Raw genomic sequence first — 26,164 nt, 5'->3', positions numbered from 1 at the left:
CTCCTAAGGCTCCTCAAGTCTTTCTGTGCATGCCATTGTGAACATGTTTGTTCATTTCTGCACTTGGAGGAATGTGGATTAGAGCCTCCTAAATTGGAAAAAGCAAATGTCAAATTCAACATTTAGAAGAGAGGAATATCCTTGGTTTTGATTTATAAATAGCAATGAGTCAGCTTAACCAGATCCTTCTGCACAAATAATTCCACCTAAGCACTTAAAGGAGAAAGGTATTGGAAAAAAGCTTGCATTGGAAGGGTACAAATAATTTTAAGACACGAAGGTTAGTATTTCTTAGGACCCAGTTTGCCACTGAAGATTATTAATATGTTAAAAATCCTGCTACTACTCCCATCTCAGTTTCTCCACAATTCTTCATTTTGTAAGCTAAACCATGTTTTCTCTTCCCTTTTTATATCTTAAACACTTAACTGTGTAATATTTAAATGTATCTTTTATTTTTTAAATTTTTTAGCTGTAATTGGTCACAATATTTTATTTATTTATTTTTATGTGGTGCTGACGATCGAACCTAGAACCTCGCACATGCTAGGCGAGTGCTCTACCACTGAGCCCCTTACTGTGTAGTATTTAAAGGAAATATATAAATTTAAAATGTTCTGTAAGGCAGGGGCTGGGGTTGTGGCTCAAGTTGTAGCGTGCTCACCTAGCACGTGTGAGGCACCGGGTTCGATCCTCAGCACCACATAAAAATAAAATAAAGGTAATGTGTCTACCTAAAACTAAAATAAATAAATAATGTTTTAAAAAAATGTTCTGTAAGGCAGACATTGTGGCATACACCTTTAATCACCTCCTCACAGGAGCTGAAGCAGGAGAATCACAACCTCGGCAATTTAGTGAGATCCTATCTCAAACTAAAAAGTAAAAAGGGCTGGGGATGTAGCTCAGTGGTAGAGGATCCCTGGGTTCATCAATCTTAGTACTTCAAAATAATGATAATGATGATAATAATAATAATACAATACAAAAGGCTGAGGAGGTAGCTCAGTGGTAGAGCATCTGTTGAGCATGCATGAGGTCCTGGGTTCCATCCCCAGCAACACACACACACACACACACACACACACACACTACTTTGATTGGCTGTGCTTGGACCTGGGTACAACTAAAGAACCACAGACAGTTGTTTTGCATTATGCTGTATGGTCTAACAGGAGAGATACCATATTGAAATAGTCTTGAGGACAGAAGATGGCAGAGGTTCCCAGATCTGAGGCCAGCCCCAGATCAGGTCAGGCCAAGAAGAATATATAAGGGCAGAAATCTGCAAACAGGCTCAAGATTTAAAATTATACTACTAACCCACATGTTCAGCAAACCTATATGAAGCACCTACTGTATATACAACATATGTGGCAATAAGTCAAGAGTAGAGGAAAGCTAAGTGGAGTCTAACTGGCTATCATAGTAGGTCCAAGTCACGAGGAGAAGAGACCCAAGTGAAGAAACTAGATGAACAAGGAGTCAGAACCTTAGGCAGATGTCTAGGGAGGAAAAGTGGAGTGAAATGACAGGCCCTAAATGAATGCTATTAACTGTGAAACTTGGCAATGAGCCAAGCTGATACTGAGGCAAGGGCCCCAGAGCAGAAAACTAGTCCCTCAGTGTGGTCCACAGGTGTCAACAAGCAAATACACCTGGTTGACATGAGGATGTTTAAGGGTTAGGGGAGGAGAAACTTGGTGCATGGAGATTAGCATGTTCACATGACCTCTCAACATGCTAATCAGAAACCCTTAGAGGTTGCTTTCTGTCTTTAAATTTTTCATATCTAGTTTCAATAAGTGATTTAACCTATTTATAAATACATTAGAATATTCTGGAGGCAAAAAGAAAAATTAAAAACTTACCCATGATCACATTACCCTGATTTAAACACTTTTTGTGTATACTTTATATATTGAAATATTACTTTCTACTTTCTTATGGATCTCTAAACTCCACATGTGCTTCCCCATTACACTTAGTTTGCAATTGTTTCCTGAATATATTCAAAGACTCTCTGTTCAGTCGATGCTGATTCTCTACAGCAACCCTAATATACTAGATTTCATGGCCTCATATAAAGTAGATTTTTAATTTTTATTTGTTACTGTGGATTGAACCCAGGGGTGCTTAACTACTGAGCCATATCCCCAACCCTTTGTATTTTTTAGTTGAGACAGGGTCTCACTAAACTGTTAAGGCTGGCTTTGAACTCACAATCCTCCTGCCTCAGCTTCCTGAGTTGCTGGAATGATAGGCAGGCACCACCATGCGGAGTCTAAATAGATATTTTAAAAGGCATTATTCCTTAGGGACTTCTTTGTAGAGATTCAGGGAAATGCACAACCTGCCACAACAGAGTGGGTCCCTACTGCTCACAGCCTAGCTGGGCAACACAGTGAGCACTCTTTCTAAATGGAGCAAAGCTGATTGAAGGAAAGAAGAGATAGGAACCGGGAGCAAGTGAGGAAAGGGAGGCTAAAAGAGGAGAGACATTGGAGTAATAAGCAAAAGGAGAAAATCAAAATAACAGAATTTAAGTGTTAGGCAGTGTAGCTCAGTGGTACAGTGTGTAATTAGCATGTGCCTGGATCCCATCCCCAGAACCATACAAAATATTTAGGTATTTATTTCTTTCCTATCCTCCATATACCCAGATATTAGTTTTTCCTTTATATTTAAGGGTAGCCTAGTGTATGAAATGAGACCATTATTGGAGAGGAGAACACCTGAGTTCCATTTCCACTTCTGCTATTCATCTGCTGAAAGACCCCAGGCAAGTCACTTTCTTGATCTGGATCTCAATCACCACACTTATAAAATGAGGGCTTTGGAATATGTGATTTCTAGTGGTCTCTTGTGTCTTGGGTGTCTCTTATTGCTAGATATATACAGAATCGATTTCAACTTTAAAAAAATTCCAACTACCATTTAGAATCTGGTTGTGCCTTATGCACAACACATAGATTCAGTGCTAAAGCATTACGTGGAACAAACAATTATAATTGTTTTAATTACCCAGAGTAGCTAGTAATTTCGACAAGACTTGGGAACACTGTCTTGAGAATGCTGTTATTACACTGTCACTTTGCAACAGTTTTTCCAGTATAGGCATGATAATTTCAATGTCCCAGGAGTGGAGGCAAGATTGCTATAAGGATAGTAATCTTGTGGAGGTTTTTTTGTTTTGTTTTGTTTTGTTTTTTTTTTTATTATTCCCTTAGTTAAAGGGTAATTCTTTTTTTTTTTTTTTCTTTTGTATTGGGGATTGAATTCAGGGATGCTTAACCACTGAGCCACATCCCCAACCCTTTTTAATATTTTATTTAGAGTCAGGGTCTTGCTAAGTTGCTGAGGGCTTCACTAAATTGCTAAGGCTGTCTTTGAACTCGTGGTCTTCTTGCCTCAGCCTCTGGGATTACACATGTACACCACCATACCCAGCTAAAGGGTAATTCTGAGTGGAAAGAGTCTCTTACCCTCCATCCAACTTCTGTAGCAAAGAATGTGAATCAGATGCAACCTGTCTAGGTCATTGCCAGGCCAACCTAAGGCCCCAAGGCAATGAAACATGTAGCTTTGAAAAAGTGTCTGCCAGAAAGTATCACCTATCAGGTAAGATTGGCTATTTAATTCCACAGTTCTCTTCCTAATTTGGTTTCATTGGTATCAATATGGTAAAGGGGAGGTGGTCAGGCAGCCACAAAATTTGATTTTCCAGGAACCCCCAGGACAATTACATGGGCCAGAAATTTTTCTGAGCAGTTAATTCTAAGCAACTTTAAGCCTTCTATTATTCACACATGCAGCAACTTGAACTGCTTTATGTTTTCAGAAATCCAAGAAAACCTAGTTGTAATTGGTGTAAATTTCACACATGCACACACAACTGTAAGATAAGTTTTTCTTTCTGCTTACCCTCATTGGGAAATCTTAAGTTCCCAGTTAAACCATGCTTCCCTTCAAGGATTATGGCTGAGTCCTATGGGTACTAGAGAAAGGGCTTGGGTTGACTTGTTCTTTCTTTTTTTTTTTTCTTGGGGGGGTGGATACTGGGGATTGAACTCAGGGGCACTTGACCACTGAGCCACATCCCCAGCCCTATTTTGTATTTTATTTAGAGACAGGGTCTCACTGAGTTGCATAGCACCTCACTTTTGCTGAGGCTGGCTTTGAACTTGCAATCTTCCTGCCTCAGCCTCCCGAGCTGCTAGAATTATAGGCATGTGCCACCGCTGGAACTCTATCTTAACTGCTGCTACCTGGTAATTAGGCTCTTGAGGATCTCAGCAACTTTTTTAAAACCAGGAGTTAAACCCTCAAGGGTTAAAGCCTGGCCAATGAAGTTCTTCTGCCCTGACCTAAAAGAACTCCCTTTCCTATTTCCCCAGCACATACTTTCAAATTCTAAAAACTGGTTACATCCAACTATATTGGTAATTGTAAAATGTGTAAGGTGTGTGCTTTTTTTTTGCAATGTTAGAATATTTTCATTTTTAATGAAAACAGTCTTTTTAAGAGTTTTTTTATGTTATTTATTTAGTTAGTCGTAGTTGGACACAATACCTTTATTTTGTTTATTTATTTTTATGTGGTGCTAAGGATCCAACCCAATGCCTCACATGTGGGAGGCAAGTGCTCTACTGCTGAGCCCCAGACCCAGCACCCCCCCCCCCCCCGCCCCCAAGAGTTTTTTGTTTTGTTTTGTTTTAAGAAGCAGCCTAAGCCAATGTGGTGGGGCACATCTGTAATCTGAGCTACTAAAAAGGCAGAGGCAGGAGGATTGGAAGTCCTGTCTCAAAACAAAAATTAAAAATGGCTGGGTCTGTAGCTCAGTCATCAAGCACCCTGGGTTCAATCCCATGTACCAAAAAAAAAAAAAAAAATTGTACCAGAGTTTAATCCCCAAGAGGTTTCTGGATTCCCAGAGGTAGACTGTACATGATAAGAAAGAATAAATGCTTGCTTTGGGGGGAGTGGTGTCCATGCTCTTTGAAAATGAGGTAGACACTTAACTATTGCTGGTTACAAACAGTTGGACTGAAGTGAAAGTATAAAGATGCAGAACGAGATTTCACTACATGTCTGAAATTAAAACAGCATCATCAAAAACATGCTTAGCTTGGATATGGACCAAATAGGACCAAGACACAGAAATATGTCCAGACTCCCTGTTCTACTTAGCATAAGTCTGATCCTCTACTTAAGAGTGCTCCATTGTTTATACACAATGGAGTATTACTCTGCATTAAAAAATGACAAAAGCATAGAATTTGCAGGGAAATGGATGGCATTAGAGCAGATTATGCTAAGTGAAGCTAGCCAATCCCTAAAAAACAAATGCCAAATGTCTTCTTTGATATAAGGAGAGTAACTAAGAACAGAGTAGGGATGAAGAGCATGAGAAGAAGATTAACATTAAACAGGGATGAGAGGTGGGAGGGAAAGGGAGAGAGAAGGGAAATTGCATGGAAATGGAAGGAGACCCTCAGGGTTATACAAAATTACATACAGGAGGAAGTGAGGGGAAAGGGGAAAATAATACAAGGGGGAGAAATGAATGACAGTAGAGGGGGTAGAGAGAGAATAGGGGAGGGGAGGGGAGGGAAGGGGGGATAGTAGAGGATAGGAAAGGCAGCAGAATACAACAGACACTAGTATGGCAATATGTAAATCAATGGATGTGTAACTGATGTCATTCTGCAATCTGTATACGGGGTAAAAATGGGAGTTCATAACCGACTTGAATCAAAGTGTGAAATATGATATATCAAGAACTATGTAATGTTTTGAACAACCAACAATAAAAAATTAAAAAAAAAAAAAGAAAGAGTGCTCTGTTTGGTTGTGGGTTCCAAAATGCAATTTGGAATTTGGGATTTGGAGAGTCAAAAGAGAGATGGAAATTAGGGAAAAGTGGCCAGAAGGAACTAGTTCATCATGGCCTCCACAGAGATGCTCAGTGGCAACCGTTTGTATTATTATAGATAAAACTGTTTTCCTGCCAGTGCCATGGGTGATTGAAGTCAGTTGCAAAAGAGATAAAACACAAAGAAGCTCTGAGTGTCACCACAGAAGACCCGAAAGAAAATGCTAGGTGGATGACTTTAAAAGGAAGTAGTTAACACCTCAGAGGTGGGGTGTCAAAAGAATATTTGATCAGTTTAAACCAGTGGAAGGCTTTAGATATGACAAACCATGATTTTCTTTTCTGACCTGTGCAGAGTAGGGAGTGTCGGTTCAGATATATATATATATATATATATATATATATATATATATATATATATATATATATATATGGATCAGCGAGGGATGTTCAAACAACCTGCTTGTGCACAGGTCAGGGTGGGAGCAATTCAGTAATTAGGTTTGAGTAGAAGTAAGGGAGAAAAGATGCCTGGTTAGTCCCTGGCTGTACGTGTAGTCAGTGGGACAAGTGGTGAAGGAACGAATAGCAGGGATGAGCAAAGTGGTGCATGAAGTAAATGAAAACCTGCAAAGCGTGTGGTGTATGCAAACCCTTACCCTGGCAGAATGCAAAATGGAGAGCAAGCTTCCAAAGCCTGTAAAGAAAATGCTAGGAGCCAGGCACAGTGATGCATGCCTGTTATCCCAGCAGCTCAGGAAGCTGAGGCAGGAGGATCATGAGTTCAAAGCCAGCCTCAGCAACTTAATGAGACCCTAAGCAACTCAGTGAGACTCTGTCTCTAAATAAAATATTTTTAAAAATGGCTGGGGATGTGTGGTTCAGTGGTTAAGCACCCCTGGGTTCGATTCCTGGTACCAACAACCACAAAAAAAAAAAAAAAAAAAAGAAAGAAAGAAAGAGAGAGAGAGAATAGCAGGAATCTCTAGGATTCTCCCTCTTTCTCCTTAAATTCTATCGCATCCACTATGAAGACACGTGTCACATTTTACCTTTTCTATTTTCGCTAGTACTACCATCTTCTCTCATCTGAACTGCGATGGTAGCCTCAGATTGTCTGTTACCTGTTTTCCCTCCTTTTTCACCCATCCCTTTCAACCTTGTTTCTCAAAGTACACTCCACAGACCAGCAGCATCTATCTCACCAAAGAGCCTGATCAGTTCTCAAAAATGCACATTCTCAGGCCCTGCACACAGCTATTGAATCTGAAGCTGCACTTTCTCATTTGAGAAGCTGTGCCCCAACTATTTCCAGGCCAATGCTTCTAAAACACAACTCTCAACTATGTCAATTTCCTGCTTAAAACCATTTAATTACCCCATCCCTATCTTGCTCCCCATCCCCACCTTACTCCCCATCTTCATTGCACGTGGCTTTGTGTGCCCCAAGAAGTATGTATGGCTCCTGCCCTTCTTTTCAGTTACTTTATCTCACTTTTTCCTTTAGCAACACCAAACTGCTTGCAGGTTCATTGTTCATAACAGGTTTCCTAAACTCTTCTGCCTCTGATACCCTTCTTTCCCTCTCCTCATTTGGTTACCTCCAACTCTTGCTTCATGGCCGATTAGGTGTCTCCTCTGTTAGGAATCCATTACCCATCTTTTTGGGTTTGGTGCCTGTTGAATGCAATTTCATGATGCTTCCTGCCTACCAGTCTCCACAAAGGTCCAAACTACTGTTATTAACTATTGATGTGCCTGCTTTGTCTGCCAGACTATGTGCTAATGCCTGTGTCTTGCTCACCACAGTCTCCCTGGACACTAGGAGAGAACCCAGCACGGAGCAGCTGCTCAGTGTGTTGAACTAAAGGGATGGTCAAAAGGGTCACAAAAGGGTAAAGGTAAATTCAGAAGGACAAAGGCAAGCATGGCAAAATAAATCTGAGTTTTAGCAGATGAAAAACCACATCAGGAAAACAAAAGAACTCAAAAAACGAGAATAAAGAATGAGAAAAATTCATGCTAAAGGAAACCTACCCAAGATCATGGAGGAGTTAAAATAGTCTCAGGTGTGTCTAGCTCCAGAACCCATATTCTTAGCCACCATGATATGCTGTTTCTTCCTACTTATTTCAGGTGCTCAACACATTCTTGGAATTCCTCTTTGACCTTTTGTAATTGGATGCATTCTTTCCAAAATGCATCACAAGTCTTCATTATTTGAGACTGGACTTAGTGTTTAGAAAAAAACAAGAAATGGTAAAGTATGGTAACTAAAGTGCTATGGACTGACTTGGCTTCTCCCCAAATTCGTATGTTGATGCTGTCACCCAAAATGTGATTGTATTTGGAAATAGGGCTTTTAGAAAGTAATTAAGGTTGCCAGTACAGTGATGGATGCCTATAATGACAGGTAGACAGGAGACTGAGGCAGCAGGATCACAAGTTCAAGGCCAGCCTCAGCAATTTAGCAATACCCTGTCTCAAAAGAATTAAAAGGGTGTGATGGCACATACCTGTAATCCCTGCAACTTGGGAGACTGAGGCAGGAGGATCACAAGTTCAAAGCCAGCTTCAGCAACTTAGTGAGGCCCAAAGTAACTTAGCAAGACCCTGTCTCAAAATAAAATATAAGAAGTACTGGGGATGTTGCCCAGTTGTTAAGGTTCTCTGGATTCAATCCCCAGTATTAAAAAAAAAAAGTAATTAAGATTAAGTGAGATCATAAGGGTAGGGTCTTTATCAAATGGGATGGGTGGTCTTATAAGAAGAGAAAGAGATCTCTCAGTGTTCTTTCTGCCCCTCGCCTCATGTAAGAACACAGTGAGAAGGCAGCCATCTACAAGCCAAGAAGAAAGTCCTTACCAGAATCATACAAGGCTAACACTCTCATTCCAGATTTCCAGCCTTTACAATTGTAAGCAATTAAATTTCTATTATTTGAGTTGCCCACTCTATGGTATGCTGTGATGGCAGCCTGAGGTGAGCAAGATAGTCATATTTGGGGTTAAAAAAATGAGATAGAACCATAAAGGATGAGTGATTAGCATTTGTAATGTTGAGAACAATTTTGTAAGGGAAGCGCAAATATTTTGAATGTCAGAACATTAGAAATAGAGAATCATCTATAAGACACTTCATATGACATGCTTTTAACTGTTATAGAATCCATTGCATTTCTCTATAAAATATAATAAGCACAAAGAAAAAGTAAAAATAACCTATTCTACTAGGGCTAATAATGTGCTATATTTTATTCCAATTTATTGTTTTTGAAATCTTTATTCATCTGGGTGCAGTGGCTGTGCCTGTATTCCCAGCAGCTCAGAAGGCTGAGGCAGAAGGATAGCAAGTTCAAAGTCAACCTTAGCAACTTAGTGACACTCTATCTCTAAATTTATAAAGTATAACAAAGGCTGGGGATGTGGCTCAGTGGTTAAGTGCCTTTGGGTTCAATCCTGGTACCAAAAAATAAAAAATAAATAAATCTTTATTGTAAAGTTCAAATATTTTAAATTATGCAGTGAGATACATATATATTACAATCTCTTTTTTCTAATGTTGTCCAGTCACCATGGACAACATTAGAAAAAAGAGATTTTAATTGATAAAATTTCTAAATTGATACAATTTCCTAAAGCAAAAACCCATAATAAGGGCTGGGGATGTGGCTCAAGCAGTAACGCGCTCGCCTGGCATGCGACGGGCACTGGGTTGGATCCTTAGCACCACATAAAAATAAAATAAAAGATGTTGTGTCCACTGAAAACTGAAAAATAAATAAATTCTTTCTCTCTTCTCTCTCTCTCTCTTTTAAAAAAACCCATAATAAGTCATATACATATATAAGTGAATACTCTAAATTATGTATTTTAACATAAAACATATGTATTTGTATTCGCATATACCATCAATGATTTCCAGCATTGGTTTATTTAAGGTGGAAACAGAATGTAGATGCTTGGGAATCAATTTGAGTACAGAATCCTTTCAGATTTTGATATATTTTCTCCTCCAAACTTTTACTGCTACCATAGCCAAAACTATTTGACAGCACAGTTTTGCAAATTTCCCCAAGTCTTACAAAAATATCAACTTAATTTTCATAGAAACAACTCTTGCTTCCACTGCTCATAATAATTTTTGATATACATATAAGTTAATTGCAATTAAATAACAAGTAGTGCTGTAAAACATATGTTCAAGAAAATTATTACTAGTCAGCATGGGACTCAACTGGTGGATGTCAAAATATACAATCATACTAGTGTAGTATGCTGCCCATGAGCTTTCTTCATAACATGGGCATATGCCAATATTTTTCCATTTTTTAATTTTTAAAATTTATTGTTATTGTTGATATTCTTATCATTATAATTTTATGTGTGTGTATGTGTGTGTGTGTGCACGCATGTGTGCTACTGCCAATAAAATCCAAGGGCACTCTAAACCCCCAGACCTTTTTAATTTTATTTTGAGACAGGGTCTCACTAATTGCAAAGGCTGGCCTCAAGCTTGAGATCCTCCTGCTCCAGCCTCCTGTGTTATTTGGATTACAGTAACGTGCCACTGTGCCCAGCTCTACCAATATTTTAAAGTGGAAATGGAAAGCATTGTCTTCATCATTAAGCAGAAGCTGGTTAAGACAGTTTCTACTGTCCTTGCTTATTAAAAAAAAAATTAAATTAACAGACATGCACAGAGTGAAAAGTTAAAGTCCCCCATTCTCTCTTCAATAATCATGCCATTAACTGCTGCACCTCATTTCATACCCATTTCATTGCATTCATCTATGCACGTGCCGAGCTTACATCATATGATGTGGTATGTGCTGCAATAAGAACTTAAGGTGAATTATCTTGTTTAATCCTCACAACAAACACATGAACCCATGAGATAATACCACCATTATCTCCAGTCCATAGATGAGTAAACTCAGGCTTAGAAAAGTTGAGTAATTTTCCCAAGGTCACTTAATGACAAACTATTCTTCCTCCTGAGAGGATTACCATACTACCTTACTTGGATCAAGTTAAATATTTGGGTCCATTTATCTATTTATTCAGTAAACATTTATTGAATGTCCACTCTTTCCAGGTACTAGGCTTAATTGCCAGGTATCCAAACACATTTTTTTTCTTTTGTGGTACTGGGGGTTGAACCCAGGGGCATGCTGCTACTGAGATACTTCCCCAGCCATTTTTATTATTATTATTTTTTTAATTTAGAAATAGGGTCTCAGTAAGTTGCTGAGACTGGCCTCAAACTTGTGATCTACCTGCCTCACCTTCCCTCCCATGTAGCTGGGATTACAAGTATGCACCCCACACCCAGCTAAACACAGGATTTCTGTATTCAGGTACCTGGAAAAGGTACGTTGTTCTGGGAGTTACACGATTGCCCTAATTCTTTCAGGTAGAAATTGAGTAGAGCAAGATTACAATTCAGGTCTATTTTAACAAATTGTTATATGACAGCTCTAGGTGCATAGAAAGTTGTGTAGAATTTTTTTAAAAAATTTTTTAGATGTTGATGGACCTTTATTTTATTTATTTTTTTTTCATGTGGTGCTGAGAATTGAACCCAGGGTCTCACACATGCTAGGCAAGTGCTCTACCACTGAGCCATGACTCCAGCCCCTATAGATTGGTTTTTGAGTTAGCCATTTTGAATATTGTTTCCATGAAAAGATGAATTGTCATTGCTGTTGTTGTTTGGTACTGGGGATTGAACTCAGGGGCATTTTACCACTGAGCTACATCCCCAGCCAATTTTATTTTTTATTTTGAGACAGGACTTCAGTAAATTCCTGAGGCTGGCCTCAAACTTGCACTCCTCCTGCCTCAGCCTCCTGAGTCACTGGGATTACAGATGTGCACCACTGCAACCAATGAGGAATGAGTTTGGAACCCCCAGGAATCAGTGTTCAATGGTTATAACCCAGTAAATTAGACATTATAAATAAAAATTCACATGTGTTTTTGTGTATGTGTGTATATATATGTATATATATATATGTATATTACAGTACTCTACTGTACATTTATTAATTTTACAGTACTCTAATCTAAGGGAGATGATGGCAAGACAGGATTCCAGGTTGGAATTCCAGTTTCTTGAGAAGGGTTGACTGGTGGTACAGAATTTAGATCCAGTAAGGATCTTGATTAGAATGTTGAAATGTGCCAACTTAACAAGAGCAAGAAATTGTACAGATAATCAGAAGTTCACAAAAGAGAAAATAGAAAAGTCATAGATAAGGTAATATCATGACAAAGATCATCATGACATGAAATTGGAGGAATTGGATCATAATGGTAAAAAAAAATTAAAAGTTGCATGTTCAGACAGAACCAAGACCATACCTATTATGCAACACATTCCAGAAGTCTGGCCAATTTGAATGTACACTATGGAGGGCTGAAGGGAAATACCTGTCCAGGACAGAGATGGGGGTGAAGGACACTAGCCATGTGAGGGCCTGACCTCCAAATGCATAAATGCCAAAGGCTTTTAGAGTCATTTGGCAACATATACAGGGATGAAAGAATCAAGGGATTATTCTTATAAACATGGTATAGGATCTTACTGAAGGGAGCAGAAAGCCTTGATTTGAAACCTTAAAAGGATGGCTATATATTCTTTGTGACTACAGAAACATTTAAATATACAAACACATGGAATGTGGCAGCGTTGATAGGGAGGATTAAGTGCCCTGATGGAAAATAAGAATTAAAAATGAAGAGGAAAAAGGAAAATCTTGAGTGTCTTAAATTATTTGCAAAGAAACTGGAGTCTATGATGGAATTTAGTCCTTGTGACTGAAATGTTTCTTTGGTGTTGGAAAAAGTATTGCTGTCATCCCTCTCTCTTTAGAAATTCCTTTTTTTTTTTTTTTTTCATAATAAAAATCCCATGGCAGCTCCTTGTCTGGAGGACTTTAAAAATAGGAGCGATTTCATCTGTCTGGAATGGTCTGTGTCAGCACTTGCCCTAGGCAAGGTTGCTACACAGGCGAAATGCCCCCGCCCCCTTCCCCCTACCAGGCACCCTCATCCCTAGCCCCCCACACTCTTGGCACCCCCCACCCTCAGGGCTGACTCTGACTTCCGGCCGGAGCTCCCATGTGAACTCCCACATCAAATCAAACTCCTTTCCTCAGTACAGCAGCTCTCTCTCCAGGTGCTAGGGATGCAATAGGTTTCACCCTTTGCGGCCTATTTGCATTTAAAAATAGGATCCTGGTTAACCCAAATGAATCTTGAGTCGGTGGAGCTCTGGGCTGTGTAACCAAGTGGAGGGAAGTCCAGGGGGAGAGGGGTGTGTTTTTGGTCAGTGGGGGAAGGGGCGAGATAGGCCGCCTTCCTGGAAGCTATTAAATCCCAGATGTGGGCTCTTTTCAGTGAGCTGCTGCCTTGGGGTGGGGGTGGATGGACTTTCTGACCTCTCAAGGTTGCTGTGGATTCTATGGGTCGGTGATTTCCAGCTACATTTCCCTGCACCCAGCTTCCTTTGCAGCGCTCCGGGCGCCTTGTGACTCGGCTTTAACTAGAGGTTTTCAGCAGTTTGTCTTTGTGCCTATCAGCCAGGGCCCAATTTTCCCATCACGGTCTTCCTTGCAAACAGCAATCCTTGGGTTTGGCAATGGTGGCGGCTGAAGATTAGCCCCAGCTATACTAAGTTCAAAGAGATTTCCACAGACAGCTCTTCAAAGCTCTTGTTTTCAGAGAAGAAGTCTAAGGAAGCCACTGCTTCATGCTCTCAGTGTGTGTGGGCTTTATGCAGAAATATTTGTGGCCTTATGTGAAAATATTTGTGGCCTTATGTGAACAGAGACTCCCGTATGGAGAGTTGGTGGGCAAAACTATCAAGCAAAATCTACTCAAGGAGTGCATATGATTAATTTGGTCCTTTTCATATTGGATTAGCAAACATTCAAGGTTTCCTACTATGTGCTAGGTTTTGAGTTGGACCAGATGGGTAACAAGGAAAAGAAAGCATGGTCCAGGCATCTTGGAGCTGGGGTTGTGGCTCAGTGGCAGAGCGTTTGCCTAGCACATGTGAGGCACTGGGTTCAATCCTCAGCACCGCATAAAAATAAATAGATAAAATAAAGCTACTGAATCCATCTACAACTAAAAATATTTAAAAAGAAAGATAGAAAGCTCAGTCCCAGCTGTGAAGGAATTCAGTCTAGGGGGCAGATAGACATTCAGCATAAGAAGCACCACGTTTGAGGTGAGCTAGGGTGCATGGGAGCACAGGGGCCTGCCTGTGGCCAATAAGGCTGATAGCATCAGAGACAGCTCCCCTGGGGAGATGACATCTGAGCTGAGTAGGAGTAAGCCAACCACAGAAAGGTGGGAAGGAAGGTCTGTGGAGAAGGAATGACATGAGCAGAGGCAAAGAAGCATGAAGCAACTTGACATGTGTGGGTAACTTAGAGCAGGCTGTGATTATTAGGGGAAAGTGTCAGGGAGAGGGGACAAGAAATGAGGCTGGAGGGGCAGGTCATGTGAGCGAGAGCCCAGCCTCTCTTACTGAGGAATATAAGCTTTATCCTGAGGAGAGCCTCTGAAGGATTTTAAGCAGGGGAGTAAAGGGTCAGATTTACATCTTGATTAAACTAACTGTCAATTGGGGGAAAATCATTCAAATTGCCTGTGAGATGAATTGATTAAAATTTCCATTGAAAGGGTAAATTTGCAGATCAAGCCATAGTTAAGTGCAAGGCTCTCTTTTTCCAAGAAGGGCTATCATTAAGCTGAGGCGTTTTCAGGGATGTTGCTGAAACCATGTATACATAAGATGCACATATGTGTTTGTAAAGCTCCCAACATCTTTTAGGAGGAATCAGGTCCTTTAAATGATGTGGTGGGTAAAGGAAAGGGGCTTTACGAGAGTCTTGCTGCTTCAACCCTTTATTCCAAACTGCAGCGACAACATAAGGTTAAGAAAATGCAAACTGTGCTGTGATCTCTTTGTTTTGTTTAGCAAAAGTCATCTGGAAAGGCACTGTTTAACCTGAGTTGCAGCCATCTCAATCTTGCCGAAAAGGAATATTTTGGGTTAGAATTCTGCAGCCATTCTGGAAACAATGTAAGTTTCTTTTATTGTAGGCTTGTTTTGTGTGTGTCTAGAAATGCTTGCAAAGGCAGTTTGCATCTAGGTATGTAGGGCTCAATCCCTTAACTGAAAAAAGAAACACCATTTACACACACCTTACAAAGTGATAGAATGTAATAACTATTGCCCCTTCCTCCTTGTTTATTAAAAGTCACCTCAGTTTTTCAAACACAAACTCTTCTACCACATGCTCCAGTTTTGTCACTCTCTGATCAGTTCTCCACACTGTATCCATTTTGACTTTCCAGAGGCTGGACCTCGATCCCCAGAATTAAGGCTCCTGACCTCCCCAGAAAATCTTTAGGGGATTCTTCCTTCCTCTTTTTCAGTCCTAACATTCACAATGTTCTTTTACTGTGTCCTGCGCTGGCATATCTACTCCAGAACCTTCCCAGAAAGGCTCCTCAGGTCTATTAAACAGTCCTTTGGGAGTCAGTAGGATTCAAAAATGGAGCCAAATGCCTTCATTAGTCTTTGTAGCAACTAATGAGACTTGTGTGTGACACCTTTGTCATCCAACTGAGGCAGGGGAGCAGTGATTCAAATGTCAACAACAAAGAGTTTATAGATCAAAAACATTCACTGTCATTGGAAAAATATGAGTGGGCAGATTGTGGTGAAGGTACATCATCTCTATGACACTGCTGTTTGTTTCCAACTATCTTTAGAAAGCTAAATAGTCCTGGTATTTGTTTATTTCTTGTTGCCCTTTTTCTGGTACCAAAAGAAAAACTGTTGTGCTCAATGCCATGTTCTAACAATTTTTTTTCATTGATGTTATTACAGGTTTGGTTGGAACTTTTGAAACCCCTAACAAAGCAAGTAAAAAGTAAGTATGGAAAATCATTTAAGGAATATAGTTTGCAGTTCACACTTGAAAAATATTTCAGCAATCCCACACTATTCCTTACCTTAACATAAGGGGAGAAAAGGACTTTGACATATTATCTCAGTCCTTCATACATTCAGTATATTTGGCAATTTAGAAAATTGTTTTAATTTTGCCTGAGATGAAGGAGATCATGCCACTGGATCTTTGAGTACATCTGAAGAACACTGGTAATTATGGCGCTCTGTGGATTGGCTCTAGGAATAGATCTCATACTCTGGCACTGCAAATCTTCAAGCATCCTTAATGTCAATCTGCAATGCCATTCACTTTCTGCCTGAAGAGTCATTAGTTTTATGCCATCACAAACACCCCCCATTTGCTTCAGTTCATATTCGAGTGCCTTCTATGCATGAAATATTTCCCCCTATAGTTCACTATCTAGTGTGGTTGTTCTCAAATTTCAGAGTGCCTTAGGATCACCTGGGGTTCCTGCTAAAATACAGATTCCTGAACCTTATTTCTGGGTTGTCCACCAGCAATCTGCATGTTTAACCACTTCTGCAGGTGTTTCTGAGGCAGATGGACGTCAGTCAACACTTTGAAAAACACTGTTCGGTACCTCTTTTCCTGGTTCCTCTTCCCCCACCTGCTCTTTACATGTGGGTGCTTCTCACAGTTCTGTTTGTTCCTGCTGTGTAATGATCATCTGTCACATTATTCTAATAGCTTCCAAACTGATTCTCCCCAATCCATCATCTACATTACTCCCAAAGGGATCTATTGAAAACACAACCCTGACCACATTGGTCTCCTGCTTAAAATGCTTCCTGGCTCCCTTTTACCCACCAAGTAAGGTCCAACCTCCTCAGCATGATGACCCAAAGCACTGGTCTCTGACTACCTTTCTAGCTTTGCCCCTGTCACCAACCATCTGTATTCCTATCTCTGCTGACTTTAACAAAACTAACCTCTGGTGTAGGCATGATAGATAAAATATAGGATGCCCAATGGAATTGGAATTTCAGATAAACAATGATTTTTTTGTATAGTACATCCTATGTAATTATTATTTAAATGAAATTCAGATTGAACTGGGACTCTTGCACTTTTATTTGCTGAATCTGGTTGCCTTGTTCCATTCTCAGCTCCTCTAGAAAGACTTCCTTGACCGTCTTCAAACTTTTTTCTCCCTCTTGTGCTTTCCCAGTACTCAGTGCTTACAACACTTTGTGGATTTGGATTTGTCTATCTAGATATCCAACTCACCTACCACACTGGCAGCTAATAGCTGCCTTTATATTCCCAGAATCTGCCTAATATAGTCCTTGGCACATGGTAGGCATCCAAGAAATATTTACAGAATATCATGTATTGAATGGCACTAATGCTATGTGTATGTAGTTACTTGTTTCTTCTTGTTAGGTATACATGACAGTAGAGTGTATTCTGACATATTATACATACATGGAGCATAACTTATTCTAATTAGGATCCTATTTTGTGGTTGGACATGATACAGAGTTTCACTGGTCGTGTATTCATATATGAATATAGAAAAATTATGTCCAATGTGACTACTTTTGATATTCTTTTTTTATTTGTGGTGTTGGGGATGAAACCCAGAACCTTGTGCATGCTGGGAGAGTGCTGTACAACTGAGCTGCACATACCCTTGGCTCAAGTTTCTTATTTTCAAATGCAAGTAGGTGCAAAAATAGGTAGATATGGTTCTTCTAGTGTATATTTCAAGATATAGACATTGGTCCACACTGCTTCTAGTTCCTTTATGAGAGCCTTAAGCCAAGTGATAATCATGTGTTCCAGCTTAACTTGGGCCCTTTTCTCAAGCAGGAATGCAGAATCTCAAGCAGCAAGTGGTAGATTTTTTTGAATAGGACATTTCCGAGGACAAATAGTAGGCCCCAAAGGCGGCACATCTTTAAAAAAAGAAACTATAAGGGAGAGTGGGTAGGAGAGTGGTGGGAAAACTTTTCCAATTCCTGTCCACATAAAGACACTATACAAATGAAAAATTGAAGTTTAAAATAAAAGTCTAATGGAAAGGACAAATAGAAAGGGGAGGAAAGTAAAGAAGTAGGTGTGGGTGGGTGTCTGTGTATGTTTCTGTGTGTAAAGACCTGTAACTGTTATGATGGACATTTAATTACAACTTATGGAGATATTGTGTTTTAAGATCCTAAGGAGGTTGTTTTCAAATTTATGGTGAAATTTTTCCCAGTGGACCCTGGACATCTTCGGGAAGAACTTACAAGGTATAGTACCTTTGTGTCTGCTGCATGATGTTACTTGAGGATCATCATTCTCCATTGATTGGGAAGGGGCTTCTGGCTCCCCTTAGCAAGACTTGGCCCTATGTCACTCTCTGGGAGATGGAAAGGAGCAGGAGAGAGAAAGAGCCTGGCTGGTCTCCAAGATGTAAATCTTCAAAAGTTTGGAGCTTCAGGGAGAATGAGGGGTGATATTCTAGAAGTGGTAGCAAACCTGGCTGACCCTTAGGGGTTATGTGATTAACTGCTACAGCAATAACCATGCTCTCCCTCATAGCATGATACCAGCTGATTTCTGTGAACATTGAAAATAGGCACGTGTGTGTGTGTGTGTGTGTGTGTGCATATATATATATATATATATATATATATATATATATATATATATATATATATCTCATAAGTAGAATCCGAGACATTCTGTAATGATGATGTATACTTATGAAAGATGCCCTTTGGAATGACAATGTAAACCTACTTCTGCAAAAATTCATTGTCAATACAATACTCCCCCAACCCTTACTCTGCTTTCTAGACTTAGACTCTTAAACATAGAACAGATCTAAGAGATAACCCAGTCCAACCCTCTTGGTTTACAGATGAGGAAACATGTCCTGGGAGTTAAAATGATTTGGCCAACATCACAGGATGTTGGCAGTTATTCTTCCTGACGTCTCCCCTCCTACATGGTTCATAGATAGTTCAACCTCACCCCTTTCATACAAGGAAACTTTTCTGAGAGGTCCTGCACAAGTCACTTTTCATAAGCCTCTCTCTTCCTATTTTTCTCTCCAAATTCTCTCCACATTTGTGAGTTGTAGGCCAGTTTCCCAGATAACCTATTATCTTGGTATTTATGTTAGTTTGCATTCATAAACCCATTTCAGTTAAGTTTTAAATTATGACCAATTTTGATGGAGATAAACACATTCTCTCCCCATCCCTCAAAAAAAAAAAAAAAAAAAAAACAACCCGAGAAAATCAATGTGATGATGAATGATTCATCAGCTGTTCAGAGGAAAGATTTGGTATTTGTAGCAGGCAGCTGCCTTCTTAACAGCAAGGAACGTGTCAAATGACAAGAAGTTTCTTTCTTGTTAGGAACACAAAGAAATTCACTTTCCTTTTAGCAACTGAACTGATTTTTTTCTCATTTCCATCTCTATTTGAAAACAGGCAATGGCAAAGGTTAAGTTCCCTTTCGCTTTTCCCCATTGGTCCATTTAAGAATGCTTAACTGGCTGAATTCATAAGGATACTTGTTTGAGGCTAATATGTGGATTTCTGTGAGTGGTGTGCAAATATAATTTTTCTAATTGAGTCATTTCTAATGCATTAGGGAGCTCACAATTCTAAGGATTATAATGATTAATGCTTTTGTAAACTGAATAATCATCTGCTAAATTTTTCAATCTGTATTTTCGTCTATCACCTGCAATTAATTTTGATCCACCACATGGCCTTCAAGGCTTAATTAGTTACCAAAAAGGTCAACTGAACTTCATTCAGAAAATCACATTTTAGTCAGGAGTGGTGGTGCACAGCCATAAGCCAGCTACTCCAAGATGATGAGGCAAGAGGATCATAAGCTAAGGGCTACACTGGGCACTTAGCAAGACCCTATTTCAAAGTAAAATAAAAAGGCTGAGGATGTAGCTGACTTGCAGAGTGCTTGTCCAGCATATACAAGGCTCTGGGTTCAATTCCCAGTGCCAAAAATTATTGTATTTTATATAGGGAAGCACCCACTGTAGATATTCAATAAATGTTTTAATGTATAAAATAAAATCAATATTTTATCTTGGACCATGGAAGAAAGCAGTGGTGGAGTCTTTATTATACACATTTTTCCCAAAAGTTGATTCTCCTTTGATAAGACCTTAAATGTGTGGGACAAATGCTATCTGTTTGGTAGAGCCCCAAATACCAACCTTCATTTTAAAGGTCCCTGGTGAGATGCTGGTGGGGAAAAAAGGCTTAATTCCATCCAGCAAATGTTCCTTATGATACCTCTTCTGTGTAAAGTGTTGGGCTGGGCTCCAATGATAGAGATAGCAATTCAGGCAAAGGGAATAACGTGGGCAGAAGACTGGCCCCAAGTCCTTGATTTCTGAAATCATAATCTTTGGGTGATATGACCTTGTTAAATCATGTCACCCCTCTCTGTATAAGTGTAAACCAGGCTGATCATTCCTGGTCCACCAACCTTCTTGTTATTGCAGAGAGTACTTGGTAACACTATTTTGTTTGTGGTGCTGTGAATGGAACCCAGGGCCTCATGCATGCTAGGAAAGTACTCAACCACTGAGCTACACTCTAGCCTTTGACTGCACTTTCTCAACAGTTCAGTACTGGCCTCAAAAGTGCCTTCATTCTTGCTGGCTCTTCTTTTCTCTCTTGTTTGGAATGTGGCTTTGCTACGTGGCAGAAACTACCAGAGAATGATTGGCCACTTCCCTCAAGTTGGCGGGAGGATTTGGCCAGGGTGATTCCTAATGGCTGCAAAAACTGCCAAAATGCTGGATCAGCACTTTGTGGTCTGGGGCTGGTTTGGGGCTGAAGCAAATCTTACGAATTACTCACCACTGGGGGTGCCATTCGTCTCTTGAATTATCTTGGGTCTGGCAGAAGTGAAATGCTCTTTCTTATTCCTGTTTCTCTCTCTAAGAGATTTTTCCCAACTTCTTTGCAGGTATCTTTTTACTCTTCAAATAAAGAAGGATTTGGCTCTAGGAAGGCTTCCCTGCAGTGACAACTGTACAGCGTTGATGGTATCTCACATCTTACAATGTAAGTAACTAATGTCTGCTTTGGGGCCTATCAGCCAGATGGAGACCCAAGCAAAAGAGCTGAACATCCCAGTGTGAATATCACTGTGTTAGGGCTTAAAAGGACAGACAGCCTGGATAAGATCTAGAGAAACAGCATGGTGCAGCAGAAAGAGGCTGCTTCATTGCAGCCATTGAGATTTGTATCAAACTCTGTTCTGTCTCTACTACTTCCTAACTGTGGAGGGCAAGTCCCTTTCCTTCTCTGAGCCTGAGTGTCCTTGCCTTTAAAATAGAAATAAGAATACCCTCTCACAGGGTGGTTCTGTAGATTAAAAGTAAATGCTGATTTTCTTTTACCTCAGTCCAACCTTCCCCTCCCACTGCCCCTGGGCTTGCTGTCCAGGAACTGGTTTGGACAAATCTGGGCATGGACTTTGCCAGGCAGGCACTGACTGCCTCTGTTTGCCCCCAGGATACATCTCTGGTATGTGCTCTCTGTAGCACACTGTCACGTTCAATATGATTTCTGTGTTGCTCTTTATCATGGTTTCAGAGAACAAAGCACAGAGTACAGCAGGTGGAGAGAGGCTAAAAGGGAAAAAGGCCCCAGGCATCTATTAGTGTTCCCCATATCCTAGCAGCCATAGTTGGACTAGACTGAATAACAAAGGTAGGCGGAGGAGGCAGAACAGTGGGGGCCTGCCTGGGAGGGTTGACACTGGACAGGCCAGGCTGCTCCTGTAGCCCTAAGGGTAGGGTCTAGGCAGCTGAAGATAACATCTCTTCTTCTAAGGCCAGCTGGACTTTCTCTCTATTTTAGAGGCCTCCCAAGAATATACTGTTCCTTAGTAATCCTGCAGGACCATAACTTCAGTTTCTTGTTTCATAAGTTCATTTTTGACCTCTGCCCCCTTACCTTTCTGCCAGTCCATAAATGGTTGATTTCACTAGGAACTCCAGAACGAAGTGCTTGCATGCGGATGGTGTCTGAATCCATGTTTATCAAGGGACTCCTGGCTGGGACAAATAAAAAGAACTGAAGTATCTCAGCAAGGCAGAGGGCAGTAAGAGCAATAGTAATCAGGGAAGGCTGAGGGAGGAGGTGGCTTTTGTGCTGGACCTTAAAGAGAAACTGGGGAATTGGATAGATGATAGGCAGAGAAAACAGCATGAAAGAAATGGTGGTGGGGCAAGAAGCAGCATATATGGAGGATGCAGAATGTCCCAGTAGAGCTCAAGCATGGTGTCTATTTAGGAGAAGTAGTGGAAAGTGAAGCATCATTTTGAAGATCCTGAATGCCAAGGTCATTAACCATGTGTCCAATATTTTGTTTGGCACTGGGATGTGGGGCCTGGGTAGAGCAGATGGAGGAAACATTGTTGGAAAACATCTTTCTCCATTGGCTGCCTCTTAAAGTAGCAACCAGGGGGTTGGGGTTTCTGGGTGGCCTTTTTTCGGGGAGCCCAATTTCATTCTTAACAATTCTGCCTTATGTGTTTGAGCATTCCCTAGTGGCCAATTTCAGGCATAGCATAGAGCCCTTCAGCTTTCCCAGGAGTTATTTTGTTTATCAATAGAAGCTCTTTCCATAGGGGAGCTGTGGAGGAGGGAACTAAACTTCCAGTGAGTTAGTTTTTCATAATTGATACTGGTCAGGCTCACTGGACACTGAGATAGTATGCCGGTCACAACCAGATTGCTCATTTATCTGTTCATTTATTCACTCATCCAATATTCGTTGAACACCTGCTGTATTCTAGGCATTCAAGAACCCCGCATCCTGACGTTCTTACCTGCTTAAGTCTGTCTTGGAACTCATCTTCTCTAACAGGACATTTCCTCTCAAACACAATTTATACATTTCAAATGAAGCTTCCCCCTTATGGACTCCCTTAGTAACCCTTCTTTGCCATTTATTCAACAAAAATTCATTTTTGCTTATCAAATACATGCCATGTGCCAGATACTATTATAGGTAATTGAGGCCACAGCAAGGAATTAAAACAAAAATCCTCACCCTCATGGAGTTCACATGTTGACAGCGTTAGAAGGTGATAAGGGCAATGGAGAAAAATAAAGCATGGAAGAGAGATAAGGGATTCTGAGAGTGGGTACAATATTTAAATAAGGTGGCAAGTGGAGGAAAATGTACTGTGAAGGGAACAGTTGAACAAAGACTTGAAGGAGGTGAGAGACCAAGCCATGCAGCAAAATCTGGTGGAAGAAAGTTCTAAGCAGAGAGAACATTCAGTGCAAAAGGCCTGAGGTGGTAACATACTACGTATCTTGGGGAAACATCAAAAGCTATTGTGACTAGTTGGAGCTGAATGAGACATGGAGAGAGTAATCCTGAAGGGCCTTAGAGACCCTGTCTCTAAATAAAATATAAAAAGTGCTGGGGATTTGGCTCAGTAGTTGAGTGTCCCTGAGTTCAATACCTGGTTTTAAAAAAATTGAAAACCAAGTCCTAGGCACTCACCTGTAATTCCAGCAACTCAGGATCCTGAGGCAGAAACATCAAAAGTTCTGGGCCAGCCTTAGCAACTTACAAGACCCTGTTTCAAGAAAAGAAATAAAACATATTAAAGACATACAGCTTGACTCTAAAATGAGATGGGAAAGCATTGAAGCAGTTTAAGCAGAGGAGTGAAATAATCTGAATTAGATTTTAACAGGATCATGTTAATTGCTGTGGTGAAAAGAGATCTGAGGAGGGAATGGTGGGAGTGGGGAGACCAGATAAGGGGAAATTACAGGAGAGATAATGATAGTTTGGACCAGCATGGTGATGCTGAAAGTGCTCATGACATTTGTCACCTTCTGTTATTGGTGATATTTACTTATTTGTATGTAATAGTTCTCTTCCTAACTTGTCATAGTTCTGCATGAAGAGAAAAACAAGCCCAGTCTTAGATGTTCTTATGTTTTCAGCGTGGGGTCTTGTGTTTAATAATTCCAAAGTCTAGGGTTGGGGATGTGGCTTAGTGGTAGACAACTTGCCCAGGATGCGTGAGGCCCTGGGTTCAATCCCAGCACTGCACAAACAAAAAGCAAAAACAAACGAATATACTAAAGGACTTTAATAGCTACTTAGTTACTTAAGAAGGAAGAAAAATAAGTCAAAAGTTTGATGTGTGGTGTATTTTTTAAAATGGCTCTATTGATGTAGAATTTATATACAATAAATTCACCTATTTAAAAATGCACAACTCAACTCTGTAAATTTACAGAGTTGTGTAACCATTACCACAATCCAGTTTTAGAACATTTCTATAACATCAAAAGAGATCTCTCAGGCCCATTTGTGATCACACTCTGTTCCCATGCTTAGCTCCAGGCAACCACAGTTTATTTTCTGTTTCTCCATATTTGCCTTTTTGGGACATTTCATGTAAATTGAATGATAAAATATGTGGTATTTTGCATCTTTTTCCACTCATCATATTTTTTAAATTCATAAATGTTTCAGTTTGTTCCTTTCTGTTGCTGAATAGTATTCCATTTTATGTATGTACCATATTTTATCCATCTAATCACCTGGTCATGGACATTTGAATTATTTCCAGCTGTAATAAATAATGTTATAAACATTGGCTCACCAGTCTTTATATGAGTATCTGTTTTCATTTCTCTTGGGCAGATTCCTGAGTGTTAATTGCTTGGTGTTGTGAAATACTTATGTTGAATATTTTAAGAAACAGCCAAATTGTTTTCCAAATTGTTACATTAACACCAGAAATGTATGAGGTTTTCAATTTTTCTATACCTTCATTAATATGTGATTATGAAGACATATCTTATTGCAATTATAATTATCAGCATTTTCCTAATGACTAAAGATTTGACACCTTTTTGTGTGCTTATCGCTGTTTGTTTGTTTTTGTAAAATGCTTATTTAAAACTTTTGCCTATGTTAAAAGAGTTATCTTACTATCGACCTTTTTTTGGGGGAGGGGGGAGGTGCAGGGTACCAGAGATTGAACCCAGGGGTGCTTAACCACTGAGCTACATTCCCCAGCCTTTATTTTTAATTTTAGTTTTATTTTGAGACAGGGTCTCACTAAGTTGCTGAGGTTGGCTTTGAACTTGCAATCCTCCTGCCTCAGCCTCCCAAGCTGCTGGGATTATAGGTGTGCACCACCAGGCCTGCCTCATTTGAGAATTTAAGACATTAAATTTGTCTTTTGACCTTATTTCTTGACTCTCAATTATAGTTCATCAATCTCAACATCTGTCCTTTTATCATTATTTACACTTACTTTATTGTTGTAACTTTGTTATAGGTTTTGAAATAAGCAACTGTACATACTCCAACTTTATTTTTTCTGCAAAATTGTTTTGATTAATTTGCATCTCTTCATTTCCATGTAAATTTTAAGCTTATTGATTTTTACAAAAAAAAAAAAAAAAGTCTGTGGGATTTTGATGGGGATTGCCCTATGTTTATAGCTCAATTTTGGAAAAAGTTGCCATCTTAACAATAGCAAGTCTTCTAGTCCATGAACATGAAATATCTTTCCACTTGTGTAAATCATTTTTCAAAATTCATCAATGTTTGTAGTTTCCAGTGTACAAGTCCTACACTTCTTTTGTTTGATTTATTCCTCAGTATTTTATTCTTTTCTTGATGTTACTGTAAATGCAACTATTTTCTTAATTTTTTTTCAGATTGTTCATTGCTATTATATACAAATATATTTACCTTTTGTATATCAGGATTTTCTTGCTGAACTAATTTATTAGTTTTAGTAGTTTTGTGAGTTCTTTATGATTTTTGACATACAAGATCATGTTTACTCCAAGTAAAGACAATTTTATCTCTTCCATTTTCGAGCACATCCTTTATATATCTTCTTCTTGCCCAACTGTAATTTCTAGAACCACCAATATCGTGTTGGGTGAGATAGCAAGAACAGATATCTTTGTCTGGTTCCTGGTCTTAAGGGAAAGCATTTAGTTTCTAACCATTTGGTATGATTATAATAGTAGTTATAAGTTTTTTTTCCCATATTTTTACTGGTGCATTATAATTATACATAATGGGAGGATTCATTATTACATATCATATGTGCACACAAAATAACAATATAATTTGGTCAATAACATTCCCCAGTATTTCCTTTTTTCCCTCCCCTCCTTAGCCGTAGGTTTTTTCTTTGCTTATTTGTTTTTTTCAGGGCTGGGGATTGAACTCAGGGCCTCATACATGCTAAAGAAGTGCTCTGTCACTGAGCCAAGTGTTTAACATAAATGGGTGTTGGATTTACTCAT

The 26,164-nt window shown here is 39.6% G+C and overlaps 1 protein-coding gene across 1 annotated transcript in view; it reads left to right on the top strand.

The window, feature by feature from the left end:
* Frmd7 (FERM domain containing 7) overlaps positions 1-26,164 on the top strand; it is a 95,783-nt gene that overhangs the window by 49,361 nt on the left and 20,258 nt on the right. Inside the window, exons 2-6 of the mRNA XM_071606088.1 lie at positions 11,235-11,247; positions 14,870-14,974; positions 15,788-15,830; positions 18,073-18,106; positions 20,814-20,911. Of these exons, the coding sequence (XP_071462189.1) occupies positions 11,235-11,247; positions 14,870-14,974; positions 15,788-15,830; positions 18,073-18,106; positions 20,814-20,911 (293 nt within the window). The remainder of the gene's footprint in view (positions 1-11,234; positions 11,248-14,869; positions 14,975-15,787; positions 15,831-18,072; positions 18,107-20,813; positions 20,912-26,164) is intronic.

Source organism: Marmota flaviventris, chromosome X (genome assembly GCF_047511675.1).
Source record: "Marmota flaviventris isolate mMarFla1 chromosome X, mMarFla1.hap1, whole genome shotgun sequence".
Taxonomy (NCBI): Eukaryota; Metazoa; Chordata; class Mammalia; order Rodentia; family Sciuridae; genus Marmota; species Marmota flaviventris.
This window is presented reverse-complemented; position numbering and strand designations above follow the sequence as displayed.